This window comes from Xiphophorus couchianus, chromosome 6, assembly GCF_001444195.1.
Source record: "Xiphophorus couchianus chromosome 6, X_couchianus-1.0, whole genome shotgun sequence".
Taxonomy (NCBI): domain Eukaryota; kingdom Metazoa; phylum Chordata; class Actinopteri; order Cyprinodontiformes; family Poeciliidae; genus Xiphophorus; species Xiphophorus couchianus.
Window position 1 is genome coordinate 15,200,583 of NC_040233.1, and position 20,854 is coordinate 15,221,436.

Genomic DNA, 20,854 nt, shown 5'->3' on the forward strand with positions numbered 1-20,854 from the left:
TCCTCATCCAATTTATTTCAGCTATAAATAGCTTGCAAAGAGCAATAGGCAAAACATTCTACTATATTATTTAGAATTTATTTTAAAAAAAAATCTCTATTGTTACTTCCACTACACCAATATGCCCTGCTTTTCTTCCAAGAGGCATTTCAACTTTTGCAAGGCACTGTACCATGTACAATCTCTTAATCCCACATAGATCTACTCCAGCACTACTGCTAAAGTCTTACTGCAGTACTCAGAACAAGAAGTAAAACTAAAACACTTAGGCAATTACTTATTTTTTTCAATACAATTATTTATTTTATCATGTAAGAAAATAAGACATACGAACGTTCCACTTTTGAAAACTTCTTTCAATGGCACACAAGGTGAAGGTGTTAAATCATTTTGGCAGAAACAAAACAAAAGAGGAAAAAAAAGAGCAAAACACAAGAGTGTGCAGAATGACTTTCATGTTCAATATTCTTAAAACTGATTAGGAACATACTGATAACACTATTGAGGAGCTGGGGAGACTAAAGCTTCAGTTTTCACCGATGTTCAAACATACTGTAAGCATAGGCTTTAATTGCATAGCTTAAAGGTGTTCAAACAAAACTGCTTCTACATAAGCTACATGTTTCACTATGTGGTGCTACCTCGAGGGGTATGGGGGTAGGAGAACTTCCTAAAGCAAATACATGCAGGATAATGAAATGATCTCCAGGTGTAGGGCAGAATGCCTTTAAACCAATATCAAATGAGAACATCATCAAACAAGAGTCATCCATTCCCACGTTCATATCTTGGATTGAATAAGGCTTTTTTCATCATCAAAAGAATAAAAACTGATCAAATACATAGGAAAATATTTAATTTTATAGGCAACAACAAAAAAAATATGTGGATTAAGTCACACTGTTAGATCTGTCCTACTCGTAGCTTCTGACTTATCAGTTGTCACCTCTTAAGGCTCAAAATGACTCAAGTAGCCCTACGCCATGGTTTCTACAACCGACGACCAACAGAGCAGCAACATAGATTTAACATCTTTTGGCATTCAAATGTTGGATCTAAAAATAATAATAGTCTAAAAGCCTGATTTGAATGTTGGCATGAAGGTACATTCGTTGTAAAATGGGCTAAAGGAAGACTGAGAGTCTATGATACATTTCTTAAGTCTCTGTAGCTTGAAAGAGTAGGAAGTTTATTCAAGGCTTGACAGAAACCAGATGGAAATTTAGAACCAACTGTGGAACTACTGGTCCAAACTCATAGGGACGTTGCCTGTCTGAGTGATATTTTGGACTTTGTGTAAAAACAAATCTCTTTGCTGTCAGTGGACCTAAAGAGACAGGACTCGAACCAGCGAGTCACGTCTTGACCTGACTCAACAACAACCCAACAGACAAGCGGATCCCGACAGGATCCAAACTCGGATGCATCGACACACACAAAAATAATGATAAATCAGAGTTGGGGTGCAGTGTATGAGCTTGTGCAGGTGAAAAGTGAAATCATGTGCTGGCTTTTCTCCTTTCGCCCTACCTACGACTTCATGGCTTCAACTCGCAAAAAAATGCTTCTTTTCTAAGCTGGAATGATGAAGAAAAGACTTAGAGACTTAATAATCGAGAAGATTAAATCAAATGGCTTTTCCGTCCCTCAATGGTTTGGCTCAGTCACAGTAAAAACACACATTCATGCACACAGTTCACCCACAATTATTGTTTTTTTTTGTGTTTGTTGTTTTGTTTTTGTTACCCTCACTGCATTTAAAATGTAGAGACATCAATATAATTTGGAAAGGATATTTTTTTACATTTCCAAAATCAGAAATATTGCAAAACAAACAAGAGAAAAAAGAAAACCACTCACTCAGATATCAATAAAGAATACAGTTATATCACTTCACAGCTTAGTACACAAGCAAAGCACAAAGACAAAACATCATACGGCAAAAAAAAAAACCCACAGAGGTTCAGTCACAGGTCATTCAGTCAAAAAGGGAAGGCGCTTTGCCTGCAAAGACTTGAGGTACAAAACCTATTTAGTAAAAACTGTAAAATTCTCAGTATAAAGTGGAGATACTTCGGTGATATAATGTAACAAGACGGCTGAAAGTGTAAGCTTACTTTCTGTTTTACATTATAGCTCGCAGTAGGAAGGAATTTTAAGCCATATTTGGTACAACTAGTCAAGCTGTCTTCGGATTCTGTACGCAAGGAGAAAAGAAAAAGCACTAGTGTGACTCAGTGCTTCAAAGGAATCACGTATTATAAAAACTGCAATGTTTAGTCTGCCCCTTCTCCTTTCCATTCCTAAAACGAGGAATTCACATTTAAACAAAGGTATTCCCTGTTCAAAGAGGGCAGAGAACGTAAAACTTAAACTTTAAGGAGAAGTGATGTCACCAGAAAGTAAACATAATACACTATGTTTTACTGTTCTTTTCATAGTTGATATCAAACTTTTGGCTTGTATGTGCGTTCCCACTCAACTGTGTACATTTGTAAAGACGGAGGATAAAGCTGCAGAGGAAGAGGAGCAGTACTGGGCTGTGAGGACTTTAAGGCTGCGGCTACTCCCTCTTGTCGGCTGCTTTCGATTGCTCCCTCTGAATCATGCAGCGGCGTACGATGCTGTCAAAACTCCCCAGGTAGAAGAGGGCGATACTCCGAAACAACCCCATTGTGACAATCTGTGTGAACAATCAAAGTTATAACCACATGTACAGCAAACTGGCATGCTTGAGGTCATGTTTTAATCGCATCTCAATAAATTAGAACATCACTGAACAATTTATTTCAGAATTCGGAAATTGAGACTCATATATAATTTACATTCGACACACAAGTGTGTGTGATATGTTTTGTTTATTTCTGTCAACTATGGCTTAAAGCGAATGAGACCCAGAAACTCCTTTTCACAAAAAATTAGAATAAGGCAATCAAAAATATTAACACATTATGTTTATGGTCATTCTATGGCCTGCACCATCATGGACAAAAGTGCTGACTTGACAGGTGTCATGCTGTAATTGTGAAGGAGGGACTGCTAAAGAAGATGGCTGTTCATGTGGTGCTGTATCCAAATATATTACTGGAAAAGTGAGTGGAAGGAAAAAGTATGGTAGAAAAAAAGAAGCAAAAGCAACAGGGATGGGTGCGACATTCAGAAGACTGTGAAGCAAAGAAAATTCTCAAATTTGGGGCAGAGTCATAAGTCGTGCTACAGAGACTAATTGTCATGTTTCTTGAAGGCATTTCTAATCTAAAAAGGAAAACAGGAGCATTGGGCTGTCACTCATTGGCTCAAAACCGTTTCCCTCAGTAAAACATGCCGGTGTTGTTCAACTGTGTTTTACTAAGTGCAATAAATCAGCCATCTACCAGAAAACTAAAGAGGTCGTCATATTTCCTGTTGCTAATAAGCTTTATAGATAAATTTGAGAGTAGTTTGATACCTTCCCACATTACCGAACCTACAGATTTTTGATCTTAATCAGAAATCTGATTTGAATATTCTAGGCAGCAATATTGACCACAATATTGTTGCCCAGATAATCTATGGAGTATCATCAAGAGGAAAATGAGGGGCCCAACAATGGAGAAAAGTCCAGTGCTACTTTTAAAACAACCTGGACTTCCTTAACATCTCAGCAGAGCCTGAACACATCTATGCCACGCAGTGTTGATGATTTAATTCATCCTTCTGGCGAGCACTGAATGTATGTCATGAAAACAAAGGCGTGAAGATACTTTTGCAGTAGGCCAACAATTATGTATAAAAAATTATTTTAAATCACTCTTTAGTCTAATTTCCTTAAAAACTTTACTGTGGGTTTTTATTAGATAGAAGCCATATTCCAAAACTTACAGAAGTAAACGCTAAATATATATCAGTTTGTAATTCATACTATATATAAAAAAGAATTACGTTTTGAATTGAATTACTCAAATCTACATCTGAGAAAAATTTCAAGTTACTGAGCGGCACCTGTATGTGTATGTTTGTACCTGCTGGAGGCCTTCTGTGATGGAGGTGACAGGTGACATTCCACAGGTGAGAGCTGATAGCATGTAACCATCTGGGCCAACTGAGCTGTTAAAGTTTCCTTGCTGCAAAGACAAAAAAAAACCCCAACAGGGAAGCTTAAACTTTAACACAATATGCATTTTAAAGTTGAGTCAACAGTAGCTGAAAGGATTTTCTTACCACCGCATCCCTGACAAAGATTTTGGCCACTTGGTCAGGCTGCCAAACTCCAGATGTTTCAGAGATCAATTTGGTCTCTAAAGGCTTGGAAGGGAAAGAATGAAAAGCAAAAGCTGTGAGAAATTAGAAATGACTGTTGCTTTAGTTGCTAAATAAAAATATGCTAATCCATAAATGAATATCACAAACTATTCAGTGGAACTAAGTATCTGTAACCAGATCCTTAGTCCCGATTAAGATTTAAGATTAAGGCACCTTTGATTTGTTTTCTTCAGCCAGTAGTGGAGTGTCCGTGTCAGGTGGGAATGCCACAGTCACATAGATATTGTAGGGCTTTACCTGGAAGTCAATGGTAGCAAGACCAAAATATAAATGACACTAATAGCTTTTATGATAAACAACCTCCCCCCATTTTCTATGACTGTTTTATGATGGGAGTCATTTTTCAGCCCCGCCGCCATTAACATAAGAATAATCTCCTAAAACAGTTTTAAAAATATGTAAAACTATTTCAACTACCTGTATTTTGCAGATAATTTCAGCTATTGTGTGTCTGATAGGTGTGAAGAGAAAAATCAGTGCGGGAAAAACAGGTAAACAAACCTCCATCTGCAGTGCCTCTGCCAAGCCACGCAAAGCAAACTTGGATGCAGAGTAGGCAGTGTACCCAAACAGGCCGATCTGACCCGCCTGGGATGACACAAACATGATGCGGCCCATTCTTCGCTCCTTCATGGTGGTTATCACAGCTCGAGTCGGATAAACGCTGCCCAGGTAGTTCAGTTCCATCATTTCCTACACAACATAAAGCCAAAGTTCACATCTAATGTAGGAGAACGGTCCGTACTGAAGTGCATTTCACAATTTAAATATGCTTGTAAATGTTCAATTAACAGTTGTAGAGATTTACTTCTTTATAAAATAAGACAATATTAGGTTTTATTCAAATACTTCTTTTATGAGTCACTTTTTTTTTGCTTGACCTATTTATAGATCTGTGTTGTTGAATGGTTTAGCAACACTAAGTATCCTTCTAAACAGGAATAAAAGATTGTAATAGAAAACTACTACTCTAAGCCAGGCACTTCAAAAAAAGCTAATTTTCTGCTCAAAATTGCTCAACCTCACATTTCAATTTGCTTTCAATGTATGAAATATGCAATATTACTTACAATTAGTAAGTTTTAAAGGATCCTATTAACCTCTTTAAGATTAGAAGTCACTGGTACTCACCTTGAAGCGCTCCACCTCCATTTCCTCAAACTTTGCAGAAATGGACGTTCCAGCGCAGTTTATAAGCATGTCAACAGGCCCAAGCTTCTCCTGAGCCTGCATAGCAACAAAATCCCACTTTTATAACACTACTCTAAATTATTAAGAGAATCTGATATGTCCTATCAAAGTGAAGAGGGTAACATTACCTGTTTTATCACATTTTCCACCTGCGTGTAGTCACTGGAAACATCCACTGACACACAGAGCACCACCTGAATAGAGAACGAGATTTACAAATTCAATCAGATGTGAGGTTCTAAATAACATGATAAAAATGACAAGAAAGTAGAGTGGATTTTTAAAAGATAAAAATACCTGCTTGTCATTGATGGCATATTTTTCCACCTCTTTCTTTGCTCTTAGTAATTTCTCCTAGAAGAAATGCTGTATGTAATTATTCTATTATGAAAACATATTGCTTTTGAAATGAATTAGTTTAAAGCAACTGTAATACCATTCATATGTATTAGATTACACTGGACCAAGTGAATTAAACAACATATTTCAAGAACAATAATTATAAGTGTCAAACAGAAACTAAATTTTTGCACATGATCGTTCACGTGACATGGAATAAATTCACCTTTACTTGCGCAGGGTTTGACGTAAAACAAAAAAACTAAAAGAGTTGACTGTAATAACAGCTTGTGGAGGACTGGAAAGACTGGTTAAATGTTTGCACTGACCTCGTCTCGAGCGACCAGAGTGATGAATGCTCCTTGTCTGTAGCACTGAACTGCGATGCTCTTCCCAATCCCACTGGAGCCTCCTGTCACCTGATCAATACAGCAGCAACATGCAAAGGTCAGGGAAGCTGAGAAGATGTAGTAGCAGAGTATTCACAGCACACCTCGAAGAGTTGAAAGGGGAGTCTTTATAGACTTTCATTTAAATGTACTGTAGGTTATTTACTGGGCAATAACCAGAAAGGTAATTCCGAACGGACAGCGTTACTACTTAATATATATTCTAGACATTGCCACAGAACATTTACCAACGTACAATTTATTCCTCTAATATTTCTGCAAATCCTGTGACAATACATGCTTCACTGTTTGATTCTTTCATTCTGTTTGGAATATATTGATTATAAAAACATCACTTTCAGAGCTTGTTAGGGATCTAAACCACACCTATTCTGAGAGCAAACCTAAAGGAAAAAAAGCCAGTGACATGGCCCATTTGAATCTCACTAAGTTATTAGCAAGACCTCTGTTAGTAGTAGGTATAGGATGGTTACTGGCATTAAAGTAAGTCAGTGCTAAAACTTTGCTAACCCCCCCCCAAAAACAAAAAAACTACCAAATGCTCATGAAAGTGTCAGAACAACTGGGGTTTTAGAGTTATAAAGAATATAGTTTATGCAGTACCACCTGTTGCTGCGCATAGCTGGTCAGCTGGCAAAACAAAGGCTAGAAAATGTTTCCCTTGGTTACAATAAAGACAAAACTAAAAACTATGGCTTGGTATCAGAATGATCTGTACATCTTTAGTTAAGAAAATATGCTTTAATGCAGGAATTAGGCTTATTCATACAATTTTTCTTTTAACTCTATAACCATAAATTGATATTGGAGCAACAAAGATAAAATATGTAATATTAAAATCAATCCATGTAAAAAGAAAAAAAAGACAATATTTAGTCTGAAAACTCAAAGTATACCGTGGTCAGTTTTCTTTTTTTGTATATACATTTATACAGACCTGGAAAATATTGAAAACCAAGGATCGTTTTCCGTCCTACGTAATAACCCTGTGTTTGTCGTGGGCGTGTTGCTCCATAATCCCCCCCACCCAAAAAAAAAAAATATATATATATATATATGGGATTCAGAAGAAACAAGTCGAAAGGTTAAAGCACTCCTTCGACTGTAGCGGTGGACGTGTCAATGTCTACTCAGAAAATAACTTTTAATGTACTGTGTTAACCTGGCGCTACAGCCTGGAGGCGGCTGCACTCTCCAGGAAAGAGTGGACGTTAACTGCCGTTAACGAAGCGGAGGTACTCACCACGACGTGGGCCCCGTTCAGCTTCAGAGGTTTGGGGCTTATGAGAGGCGATATCATGTACAGCAATAACACAAAAGCAACAATGAAGGCGGCGACGACAAGAAACATGATGAACGGTAGAAAGAGCCACCAGGAATGGACGAAGAGCCAATCTGAAATCGGTGAACTGAACTCTTCCTCAGAGGACATTGGGGAAACCTTAGCTTGCTTGCTAGCTAGCAGGCCAGTTTCTCCGCTCCGTTATAACAGCTGTGAGGCGAGCGGCGGCCCTGGGAGGGGGAGCTGGTGAAGCGCAGACCTCTGGGGAAGGGTCGCTCCAAGTTTTGGCAGCTGGTCAAAGACTTATAACGGTCAGGTTAACGAGCCGTCCTGGACTTTAGCCCCTTACGACAAAGCGCTGTCCGTAGAAACTAAAACAAACCGAACTGTGTACAGTAAACGGTCATACTTGGTACTTGTAGTCCTAAAGTGAATGTTTCAACAATGGCTCGTGAGTTCAGAGACAGCACTTCCCACAATGCAACGCATCTTTAAGGCACTTTGAACTTTAGCCTAAAACCAGGATGAGTGATACGGTGAGAGTCTCCGACAGACTAGGATAAACGCATTTTTATCTGAAATGATTGGGCTGCACAACATATTCAGCTTGGTGGTGATAAACCTTATACACAACCAAACACACACTTCCCTCAGAAGCCCAGCCTTCACAAAGCTTTAATAGGCAACTTATTAGTATTAGAAATTGAATAATAAGCATTCTTTAAAGCTTTTGAAAAACAGAATTTTGAATTTTAAGTAGCTGCAAGTCCTAATTAATAGCAATATCACAGCAGTGTTACTTTTTGAGAAGTAGCGCAAAATTTAGCTTTTAAATCAACAACTTTTGCAAATCCTTTTGCAGTGCATTAAATAAAAACACCATTTGGTATAGCTGTAACTTTTATTTACACTAAAGAAATGAAAAAGAAAACATCGGATGCATCAGTTACCTCTTCTCGCAAGAAAAGGCCCAAGAGTTGGTTACATAAATGTGCAGACATACACTGCAAATTAAGACATCCCCCTTAAAAAATTACAGGAGACAGTTTCCACATCTCAACAGCAACAGAGTACATTTGTATACAATCTCTAAAAGAGTATCGTTGAAATGCACATACATTGTACATTTCTTAGTTGTAGTGACAAAGCACTTGATATATATTAGAAGTATGACTTAATTTAGTAATAAACCAATAAAAAAAACAAGCATTTTTTCTGAAAGGCACATGGTGCAAACAGCCATTTACGGCTTTTTGAAGTGCAAGCTCAAAAATGCAAGTCATTTCTGTTACGTACACAAGGTCCTCTTATCTGAGCCATCAATGTCCACTTTTGACCTCTCAGTCTTGCTTAAACCAAATATATTTTATTCCAATATAAGGCCTAGATTTTTTAAGCTTTCAAAGATCATCAGCAAAGCCTTTTAGTATAAATGAATATGTACAGTTGTTTATAGAAAGAAAGCCTTACTGAGTTGTGAAATAATTCAAAGCTTTAGGTCCTTCAGGAATGGTGAAATAATGCTGGTTTACCCACAGAGGTGATACTTTTTAAGGCCCATGTTAATTTTAAATAATGAATGACTAAACACATTTACCTGCAACTAATTTCCTTCAAAACTGCATCAAAAAATTCATCCAGGCATTTGCATCCAAGTCTGTCTTAAAATTTTATAATCACAACCACTCTCAGACATGAACGTTCCACTTCCAAAACCTAACATATGAAGATAACGTCTTTGATTTACACTGTGCAAGGCTTACGCATTCCTTGATCTACAGGATAGGGCATAAAATGTATGAATTACCTTATTAAATTAGGGTTTATGAAAAACAATAATGGAGTTGGAAGAAGTCTGTAAAACCGAAACACAAATGCAAGTTCTAGTTTGAAGTTCCCAACTTGCAATAAAGGTGTCTTATAGGTTTCTCAAACCTGTTTCAATATTCGGATTATAAATACTTTAGGGCTCTAGTCCTTACACCAAATTAAACTCCGAAGTTTCAAATGTGGGCTCTTTTACATTTAAGCAAGACAAATATATGTAGCAAGCTTTTACGTTTGGACTGGAATGGACATTAAAAAAAAAAATCTTCCACCCTTTTTATGTGTGTACTTAGGCAACCCATGGGGCTTAGAGAATAAGGATGAGACAGAGAGAGAAAAAAAAGGGTCAAAAACAGTAAAGAGACAATCACACTTTCATTGCTTTGGTTCTTTGGATCCGATCTAGCCTTCCTGTCCGAAGTCTTCTGTAAATTTTTTCAGTTTCTCCAAGTCCTGTTCGTTGACTGTTGGCTTTGTGTTGGACAGAGACCTCAGCATGTCAGGCTAAGAGGAGGAAGAAGAAAAAATGGTTCAAAATAAGTCCTTTTATTAGGAGTGTATAAAGAGATTTATAAGTAAGACTTCATTTTTGATCATGCAAACACATACGCTGTTAGATTGTTTTGAATGATCAACTTTGCAACATTAACTTGTCAGCATTTTATTCAGCAAACGCAAAAGCACCTCCCTCTGTACTCGAGTCTGTACCTAAATTGCCCTGGTCTTGTTGTTTTATTATAGGACTATATTTATACAACTGGTAAAGTAAATGCACATTTATAGAAATAGTTACATTTTAGACTATTTAAACCACACTAAGTTACCTCAATAAACAACCCTCTGTATAAAAAATTAAACAACCCTTGAATTGTGTGTTTCCAAGTCTATGTAGATATCAGATTGTCTTTTTAAGGGAGTTGCACATCTATACTTGACACATCAACCAGTCTGTCTCCAGCCAATACCAATTTCCAGTTTCTTTGTCATCTGACTTACCAATTCAGTTTTACTGATACAAAACATAAAATAGAAGATGCTTAATGATATCAGAAATTGAAGAATGACAATATCATCCCATTTATGCAAAGCAATCATCTCTAACCTTTATGTGCTTTAAATTGAACTCAAAAAGGTGCAACCAGGTCCATGCTGATGATTGTTATCTCTTCTTCTAATACTGGTGGCATTAGAAGGCTCTACATCAGGGGTCTCAAACTCCAGGCCTCGAGGGCCGCAGACCTACAGTTTTTAGATGTGCCACAGGTACAAAACACTGGAATGAAATGGCTTAATTACCCCCTCCTTGTGTAGATCAGTTCTCCTAGCCTTGCTAATGACCTAATTATTCTATTCAGGTGTGGTGCAGCAGAGGCACATCTAAAAGTTGCAGGACTGTGGCCCTTGAGGACTGGAGTTTGAGACCCCTGCTCTACATGGTGGAGTTCTCACCATTGATGCATTTTCCAAACAGGAAAACAACAACACTGGAGATGCTGACCACTGCTCAGAGCAAATCCAAACAAGTTGACAAATTCCAATCTAGATGATTGATGAGTGCATCTCCAATTAACACATCTGTAGTAGTTTTCTTACCATGGACACCACTGGTTCCAATAGCTTCTCTCCAGGGACCTCCATCCAGGTCATTTCAATTGCGTTGGGATCACCAGGAGAGCATGGAGTCAAAAGGTCATCAATAACAACATTTGGATCAGTTCTGGATTGACCTCGTACCTTATATCAACAACAGAAAGATTGTGAGCTTATTTTAATGTGTTATGCAGTTAGATTAAACCTTACAGGAGCCTTATGAAGACATACCCGTTTGAAGTGGGTTGCTGACTGGACCTTTCGAACAGGCTGCATTAGAGCGTCTCTGACGATGATGCTGATGTCTGCTCCTGAGTAACTAACTGTCTTCTTCCCCAGAGCTGCAAAGTCTGATTCAGTGAGAGTGTTGGGGGTCGAGCCGAGATTGAGTTTGAACATGAAGGAGCGGGCATGCTCCTCAGGCAGCGGTATGTAGATCCTCTTCTCAAATCTGAAATTATTATGTATTTGCACTGAGAATAGGATGATGACAACTAGATATTATATAACTTTAATACATCTCGCAACATTTACCGTCTTCTAATGGCAGAGTCTAGAGTCCAGGGGATATTTGTGGCTCCCAGCACTAGCACTCCCTCATTGTCATTACCCACACCTGTAAAGCAGACACAAACTTCAATAAAACAGATCAAAGCCACATACAATTTCCCTGCTGATGTCTTCAGATCTATTTTCCAATCAGTCCCTCCTGCTGCAAAACACACATAAAACAAGATGCAATCACCCCTCGTACTTTGCAGATGGATGTGACTCCTGCGTTTGCAATTCTCAAGTTTTCAAATGTCCTCTTGCTTCCAAAATTACCAATCCTCATTATGATCAGACACTTAAATTTTAGTTTCATCAGATCACAGAACATGTTTCCAAAAGTGAAGCTCTTTGCAAACTGTAATTAGGCGTTTTATGTTGCGTATGAGTAATGACTTCTTCCTCCTTGAGTGGCCCTTCAGCCCAAGTCCATATGGGACTAGTTTAACTTTGGATGTTGACAATCTCTTCAACAATCTCTTGAGTGTTTTGCTTTTGAACACCAAAACAATCATTTCTGGTACACAGAACCTCTTTCCCGAAGAAGAACAATTATTGTACCTACCCATGTGGTTTATACTGGAACATAATGGTTTGCACAGACATGGTTGTGAACTTGGCACCTACAGGGATCTTGAAAAATTGTACTCAACGATGACAGACTTGAGGAGGTCAACAATTCTCTTCCTGATATTTTGAGTGATTATTTTGGACTTTTCTGACATCGGAGCAGAAAGCTTTATCATAAAATCCATCTACAGGAATGCCTCTGTTTAATTCAATTGTTTTGAACTATCCAATGAATCAAAATCCTTCAAAGCCATCACATCACCCTCTGGGCTTTCCAAGAATATTTAAAGGCAGAGTTATTTTAGTACAAATTTCTAACTTTGAGGAAAATAAAAATATCTGAAAACAATTATTAACTTTACATTAAGCAAAAAATAAATTAGCTTGATCATAGCCTAAATACTAAGCTAAAACAGAAAACATTTTTGGCTTATTCATTATTCAGGTTGTCTTATTCTACAGTTAATGTAAATATGTGGTTTCAGTTGCGTGTCAAAGCCCCCACATTTAGAAATTTATAGCAATTTCAGTGTTAGTTCTGGAGTTTCATGTCTTTACCTCACCTAAACCTGAAGCTTAAAATAAAACGGAAGAAACTTGTTAAACAAAGCAGTTTCCATATTCAAAAGAACTAAGTCATTACTTTTAGAAAGATTTTTAATTTTACACGGTAATTAAATTTTATATCAAAACTATACATAGTACCTTTAACATTGTTTCAGAATTTAAAGACATTTATTATATGGCAAGTAACTCCTAATTTTTTATTCATTTTTGTCTTAACCATATATCTGTAAACTCATGTTTAGAATTAAGATAAAACCTGCCAGTCTACAGTCATTTCGCAAAAATAGCTTGTACTGATTTCAGCAGCTCATTCATCTAGAAAGGGAGAGAGCAAAGTGTATACTTCCCCTTTTCCCTTTCACTGCTTTTGCTGGTTACATTAGCAAGGACACGTGTCTTTAACAAAAAAGGAGAAAAAAATAAAACGAGGCTACTTTGTATAACTTCCTTGAAACTTATAGCATTAACGGAAATGAAAAAACAAATGCTTAAAATCTTTTGAAAGGAAAATAGATGAAACATTTTTTGAAAAGTGACCAGATTAACTCGAGAGGCTCTTCCTCATATATGATGTTACAAACGTATACTATGTAATGTTAAAAAATCTGAGTTCACAATTATATTACACTGACAAATACTCATTATAATCTCCATTTACTAACCATTGATAACAGCAGTGACTGTTTACACTCACCCTGCATTTGAACCAGGAACTCTGTTTTAATTCGGCGAGCAGCTTCACTCTCGTTTTCACTCCTTGAACCGCACAACGAGTCAATCTCATCAATAAAGATGATTGAAGGCTTATTCTCCCTCGCAAGGCTGAAAAGATTCTTCACCAACCTGCAAAGTGAAATGAAGTGTTTTACACACTTAAACAGCAACTTCTTTGAGGCAATTTTTAGATTATATTATTTGTTATAATTTGTCAGAAAATCAATCCTTACTTTATGAGTTACTATGTCTACAACTCACTTTTCACTCTCTCCCAGCCATTTGGAGACAAGATCCGATGAAGAGATTGAGAAGAAGGTTGAGTTGTTTGCCTCTGTTGCCACAGCCTTAGCTAGGTAAGACTTTCCTGTACCAGGAGGCCCAAAGAGCAAGATCCCTCTCCATGGAGTTCTCTTTCCTGACAGTTACATAAAGAACTAATTAAGACTATAAATTACTATAATGAAATCATTAATTATTCAACAGACAACTAATGAGACAGACATCTTTTCAAATAAAGTATACCTGTGAAAAGGTGGGGGAATTTGATTGGAAGAATAACAGCCTCTTTTAAAGCCTCCTTGGCTCCCTCTAAACCAGCAACATCATCCCATTTAATATTAGGCTTCTCCATAACGATTGCACCTATAAAGAAATTGTATGAAATTATCACCAGGAAGTATAAATAGAATGTTTGTCCAAAAACAAAATGTTGTTTTTGTGTTCAGAACAAACCTGAGAGTTGATTTTGGAATTTCTTTTTCTCTGGATCATCCCCCTCATCACTTTCATTCCTGGGCACAACAGCATAAGTATTATAAATCCAAGTTAGCTTTGATCACAGTTTTATATTCATGAATGGAAACCATCTTCTCCAACAAAGTATATGAATAGCACAACAGAAAACGCACAGAGAGCCATAGATCACACCCATTAACACACCCTTTGTCATCGGACTGCGATTCTTTGACAGGCTTAGCAGGAGGAGCTTTGTCTTTCTTCTTCAGATACTCCTTCAGCTTCTCTGCTCTGTCCAGGTACTCTGCACATTTTGCCCGGATGCTCTGTTTTGCTTTGTCTCCTTGGGCCTCATCTGTCAGAGGTTCACAGAAAAGATAGGAAATTAAAGAAGGTCACTTTGGTATGACAAAAGGAAAAAATGTATTATTTTTAGTGCCTGAAAAATATACATATATATTTTTTGGCTGGGTATGACCAATTCATACATATATTTTATATACCAACATATTACCACTTCCTTCTTTTATACTCCAGTATCAGATATGTTTACTTGAGTCATTGCCTATAATAATGCTTAATGAAATTCTATATTATTTTCCTAAGAATTTAATATTAACTCTGATCCCTTTTGGTCCAGTCAACTCTTATGGAACTGGAGATATTATAGCCTCCGATTAATTGTAGGTATTATACATGTGGTCAAATAACCACATTTTCTTTGAGAAAACTATGTGATCATTCTAGATAATTACTTAATTACTGTTAACTCAATAAAAAATGTCTGTTTGGTGTGGGAGCCTGGAACCTGCATCTCCACAGCATCTCCTAAGACTAACATTTCTGTAAATAATATCTGACAGAAATTATTTGTCAAATAATTTTGATCTTTGTCAGCTTGTTGTATTTTTTTACGACAGCTTGTTGCTCCGCTGTCGTAGGGACAGATACAGGAAGTCCTTCCTGCCACATGCCATCTCACTGTCCAATAAAAGCTAAACCATTGTTCTGCACTAATCAGTCCAATTTCGCACAACTGCACTGTGGCACACTTGCTGTACATACATTTACATATACATACTGTTTCTGCATTTTTGAATCCTTGCAAGGACTGCTCTAAGCTGCTTTTTATATTGACAGCATGTTATATTTTATTTTTATTTTGTCTACAATTGCTACTCAGTGGTGGTTGTTGTGTGTCTTGTATCTATGCTGCTGTAACTGCGAAATAATTTCCCTGCTGGGATGAATAAAGTAATTCTATTCTATTCTATTGAAATGATTGAATTAGTCTCATCATAGTCGAGATGTATTCCACTTTTTTTGTCCTTTTGTTTAGAAATCTAAAATAAAATAAGCTGTCTCTTATTAAATTTCACAATAAAACTCATCCAAAACTGTATATTTTTCTTAAGCTTTATAAATTATCTTTTTCTTAGGGTCAAAGAGAACTTGAAGCTCCACACAAATTGTATGTAGGAGGAATAGAAATAAATGTCTCTCTTTGGATAGTAAAGATTGCTGACCTCTGTCATAGCACACATTGTTGATAAAAAACGTTCCATGGCAGACCCCTTCTATTTTAACTGAAAAAAATTATATAAAAAAAACTACCAAAATTAAAACTGCAAAAAATAGTGAAAGGGCAAAATGTTCTGCAACCCAGATTTTTACATTAAACAAATTTTTTTCCAATATAAAATACACAATTTTCCAGAACACTGACAGCTAAAATAGGTAATTATCAAGCTGTGACTCCTGCTAAGCAGTTATTAATTTTGTTAACATGTTCTCTCACATTTTACCACATGAAGAAAGTACTGAACAGCAGCCTGATAGAGACGCAGTGCCTCCTCGAAGTTCTGAGCTTTATCCTCCTGAGCTGCCTTGCTGGCGAGATCAATCGCTTTCTGAAATAATAGAGAACAAAACAATCTTAATTATAACAGCACCTGTTTGTACTGATGTTAAAAGGAAAACCTAGCAGCAGATTTATTAAACTAACAACGTAAAATATAAAAAACTGCTGGAAATTAAGCAGAAATTAACATGATATTAAAAAGGATTTAAACATGACTTGACTTATTGTATAGATAAACTTTATAAACACACTGCCATAATCACCTTATATCAGATTTACGGCTATATCGGTCTTATTAGGCAACATCACACACATAATACGATCCTGTGACGAACTTTCAAAGCTTTTGTTTTATTTCCTTGTCGTTGCTAAACGGAAAGAAATAACTGCACACACACACATATATACATACATGTTGGTCAGAAGGGAAATATATATACATATATAACTTTCTTTATCGAAATTAAAATGATCCAGTATGTTCTCCGATCAAACGCATGTATTATGAGGCCACATAAAACCTGTTAGCTTGTCAAGATAACCTCATTAGCTTCCTTTAGAGTGAGTAAATCTCAACAATTGCATTACAACAGACGTCAGTGCCAGAAACGTCGCAGAAAACACATGAAAATGATGTCAGCCACAGCTGGTCACTTTATTCATCACAAATTAACCACCGACCTGAAAGCTAATTTAGCTAGCAATGCTAAATAGCCTCTATTGTTACAATCGTTACACACTTTGAACATATTTAAAAGGAACAATATCTTGCAAAAAGTTAAAATACCGCCTCACATTTCTGGATTACAATACTATTAACACTTTAAGTAGAGATATTTAGGCTTGAAAAACTTTTTTTCTAAAGGTTGCCGGAGCGCTTTAGCGAAGCTTAAGGGTTGGTCGCAACACTTACCTGTAAATTATTGTTGGCCATAAGGGCTAACTCACTGGCTCGATATCCCACAAAAACGCCACAACAGTTAGGAAAAAAATACTTTTAAACACTCTACGTCAAAATTTCAGCCGCACATGTAAACTGCCAGCTCGATAATCGAGGTTTAGAGCCGAATTGTTTTCGTTTGTCAGATCGCCTGGAGTCAGATCAGGGAAGCTACTTCCGCATTGAAAAGTCGATGTTCGCGTGCACGGAATGTGATGACGTCAAGACGTCACGCCAACAACGCCCTTTCCTTTTTTGAGAGGAAAACAAAACGATCTCATTTTATTTTACAACAGTAGATTGGAGATAAGTGTTAATTTGCGGACATTCCCCTCCAAAAAATACAAGTATTTACTTTCTAGAGGTAGTTAGGTGAAATTCTAAACCAAACAAGAATCTATTCTGTTTTCTTGTTATTTTTATTGTTAGCTGGAGTGAAACACTATATGTAGAGCTCACAGACAGGAGGTGTACAGGTTAATGTTCTCACCTCATGCGAGGTAAATTTAACAATACTCAGACCTCCTATCACCAATACAAAGGATAGTTTGTACTTCTTCATCGCAGACAATAATGTCCACATAAAATAAAATGCAATGTAATAACCTCTTTATTATCTAGATACTCTTGTAGATGTTCCACTCTGTCCAAATACTGTTTACATGTATCTCTAATCTTCTGGTTGCCATCTTTCCCTTGAGGTTCACCTGAAAAGAGCAAACAAAATTCAAATAAGCATCACAAAAAGAGAACAGTTGTCATGAAATATCCTTTGTTGTATTGTTACCTACTGTAAGAAAAAGAAAAAAAAAGATTGTGGAATCAAACAATACATGTACCAATCAAGCCAGGGCATTAACACATTAAGGATGATCTAAATATTATGCCAGTGATATAGTAATGTTTGTGACATCAGTTATGTAAGCATCCCACCATTTCAACGCACGTTTCAAAATGTGAAGAAAATACTTGACGGCATGCTGGTAGGATTGAATGGCCTCCTCATAGTTTCCAGCCTGGTCCTCCTGTGAAGCTTTCTGTGCTATCACAATAGCTTTCTGAAAGAGCAAGAGATTAATCGCACTATATTTTGTAATGTTAAAGCTGCAATTTCTATCAGTCATGATAAATCTTTTAGCTTATCCATTTGGAGTTGTCACTGTAGATCTTGTTTCTACTTTTCACCTTATCCTTATTTATCTTCTGTCACACTGACCCTCTATATATCATAGGAGTGCACTGATTGAGATAGTCATTATAAAAATCAGTATTAAAATTAGCATTTAGACTTTTTAAAAATTGTGATGGGCCAGAAAACAGTAATTGGTGCACCCCTAATATATCCTCTGTCAAAACTACTTGGTATCTTAGTGTTTTTCTCTTCCCTGGTAGTTTCATACTCAAACTCCTTTTTCTGATATGTCCATTATCCTTTCTCTGTGCTCATCCAAACAATCTCTGGGTGATGGGTTTGGACTTTTTGCCAAAAAAAGTCTCGTATTCATTTAGCAAGGAAGTCATGTACGGGACACTGCAAGCCTGTGGAAGAATGAGACCAGAACTCCTTTTTGTGATAAAATCACTATGTATGGAAAACTAATACAACACAATTTCCATTAGAACACAATGGCCACAGTGATTTGTGGTGGTGGCAGTATCATGTATGGATGCTTTTCATCAGCCAGAACAATGAAATGATAAAAAGATTTCCCAGCCTATTCATGGAATAGTTTAGATCAAAAAATAAAATTGGCAATGATATGAATGTTTACCACTGATTTATTGCAACTACAGAAGATGTTAGCACACCCAAAAAACTAAAATAATCACTGGGTTTATTACCTTCATATATATATATATATATACTGCTCAAAAAAATAAAGGGAACACTTTAAGTGTTAAACACCTGTTTAAGTGTTCCCTTTATTTTTTTTGAGCAGTGTATATATATATATACATATATAGAAAATCTGACATATATAATCAGAGTTTTGTACGATATAAATCAGAGCGGTGTTTGTGTTCGCTACGCTTAGAGTGCAGTGACATGCAATCACAGCCTTGCAATCTATTGCTACAATTAATTTTCAAATAGTATTTATTATTGCTTTTAAATTAATTGCAATAATGTGTAAATGAACTTTAATATTCATTCATATTGCCTACTATAGGTTAGAATAAGCCAGTTGCAAACCAGTCCTTCGTTTAATTGGGAATCTGTTACAAGACTTAAAAAATGGTGTTAACATACTATGAATCCATGCTGTCTGAACTTGAGCTTTGAGCAAAGAAAATTTGAGAAAACAAACTAACAAGCAAAACTGGTTTACAGTGGGAATGACCTTATGTATAAACACCAAGAAATATCTCTAAATAGATGCCTCTGACTAAACAGCGCCTACTCTGTTGAACAGTGTGGAGAAACAAGCACAAGGAAGAATGTAGCTCACAACTACTGTAGAGCAGGAGCGATACCGAGATTTGCTGTGTAGAATAGATAGCCACGAGTAAAAGTGTTGCCATTATAAAACACAGTCTGAGTACATCTGAGTAGCTGTATCAGATCCCATATCCTAATATATCAGCCTGATGTAAAAAAAAAACAAAAACAATTTTGATCTGTAAGGAAACTGCAATGGAGCAGGAACATGGCACGAATAAAATACAACTTCTGTTATAAATTAGCACAAGAAACAGATTAACCAAGTGAACAATAGCTGGATTTCATATTCTGTCAACCACGCAAATGTCAACGTGAGACCAGGAAGCTGTCCCGGACCAGTCGTTCAGAAAGTAATCCGTCCTACCTGGAGATTTGTTGGCTCCATGTGGAGTGGACCATTTAAGTAGAACAGATTGATAGACTAATCCCAGCAAATCTTCTTTAGTTTACGATTTCAGCGTCGCTGAACAGTTTCTGTTTTGCTTATCGCTGCCCCATCGCTGACATAATGCGCTCAGTCTGGTTGCCCCGTAAGAAGAATGGTAGAAATGCTTGGACCCGAGAACACTCCTGTCAATGAGTCACACTGTGAAACTAATTTGTTGTTGATGTGCAAGTTCTAAACAAAAGTTGCTATTTCTTTTAAAGTCCCAACATATTTTAAAGTTGCTTTCACGTATTTATTTTGACAAATAGCTGAAAAAATGTCATTTGTCTTGTTTTTACGTGAACAAAAGCTCTTTTTACTGTGACCTAAATGCAACGCGACGAAGGAAGAATTGAAACCAAGTTCTAAACTTGAGACTTTGTAATGACAAGTTACTCCACTAGAGGACGCCTTCATATAACTTTGGTATGATATATGCGTCACATGTCTGCCTGTTTTTTCTCTCTATTAATTCACCGTTTCTACAATCTGTTTCTAACTGCAAAATGTAAAATAAATAAGTGAGACCAAAACAAATATGATCACAGAGATGTGTTTTAAATGTCACACTCTAAAAACTTTGACCAACAGGATTATTTTCAAATGTTTTATTATTTATATAGTTAAATCTGTCTGGCCCTCACCTTACATACATTCATGGCTGGTATGAATGACTTAAGTGGATTTTTAAAGAATAGTTGTCCATTCATCTCTGGCTCAGAGACAAACATTGAACCCTGCTGATATTTCCATACATTTATCTGCCAAATTAGAAACTTCATGGCTTCAGCCATCAGATAAACTCTAGCTTGCTTTTTTTGACACAGAGCAAACTTTTATGTACAAACCGCATGGTCAACAGCAATGAGATCAGGGACATATCACAAGCATAGTGTTAGTTCACTTGATACGTTTGGGATAATTCACATTTTGGAACAACCGATATTGTCCAATTTCAACTGTCTGGCTGTTGAGTATTGTTAAGTGAACCACTTATAGATTGTCCTCCTTGTTTCAATCTCATCCACATTGAGGATGTGAATATTACCCTGGCAACAACAGAATGATGCTGCCACCACCATGGTCAACAGTTAGTCCAATGTA

The 20,854-nt window shown here is 36.7% G+C and overlaps 2 protein-coding genes across 3 annotated transcripts; both read right to left on the reverse strand.

Moving 5' to 3' along the window:
• Positions 1 to 277: 277 nt before the first annotated feature.
• kdsr (3-ketodihydrosphingosine reductase) lies at positions 278 to 7,947 on the reverse strand. The gene is made up of 10 exons (XM_028019987.1): positions 7,486 to 7,947; positions 6,162 to 6,251; positions 5,791 to 5,847; positions 5,622 to 5,687; positions 5,434 to 5,529; positions 4,804 to 4,995; positions 4,456 to 4,539; positions 4,201 to 4,284; positions 4,002 to 4,103; positions 278 to 2,683 (listed from the first exon to the last, which is right to left on the reverse strand). The coding sequence occupies exons 1-10, from the start codon at positions 7,672 to 7,674 to the stop codon at positions 2,564 to 2,566; spliced, it is 1,080 nt and encodes a 359-aa protein (XP_027875788.1). The 5' UTR covers positions 7,675 to 7,947; the 3' UTR covers positions 278 to 2,563.
• Positions 7,948 to 8,410: 463 nt separating this feature from the next.
• vps4b (vacuolar protein sorting 4 homolog B) lies at positions 8,411 to 19,891 on the reverse strand. Of its 2 annotated transcripts, XM_028019985.1 has the most exons (13): positions 19,688 to 19,891; positions 17,827 to 17,938; positions 17,487 to 17,587; positions 15,878 to 15,989; positions 14,284 to 14,434; positions 14,077 to 14,135; positions 13,867 to 13,986; positions 13,603 to 13,759; positions 13,322 to 13,470; positions 11,476 to 11,557; positions 11,173 to 11,392; positions 10,945 to 11,085; positions 8,411 to 9,855 (listed from the first exon to the last, which is right to left on the reverse strand). In XM_028019985.1, exons 1-13 carry the CDS (start codon positions 19,706 to 19,708, stop codon positions 9,754 to 9,756), a joined length of 1,527 nt encoding a protein of 508 aa, XP_027875786.1. In that variant the 5' UTR covers positions 19,709 to 19,891; the 3' UTR covers positions 8,411 to 9,753. The 2 variants fall into 2 exon arrangements, with proteins under 2 accessions (XP_027875786.1, XP_027875787.1); XM_028019986.1 differs by lacking the exons at positions 17,487 to 17,587; positions 17,827 to 17,938; positions 19,688 to 19,891 and adding an exon at positions 16,854 to 17,434.
• Between the last annotated feature and the right edge of the window lie 963 nt (positions 19,892 to 20,854).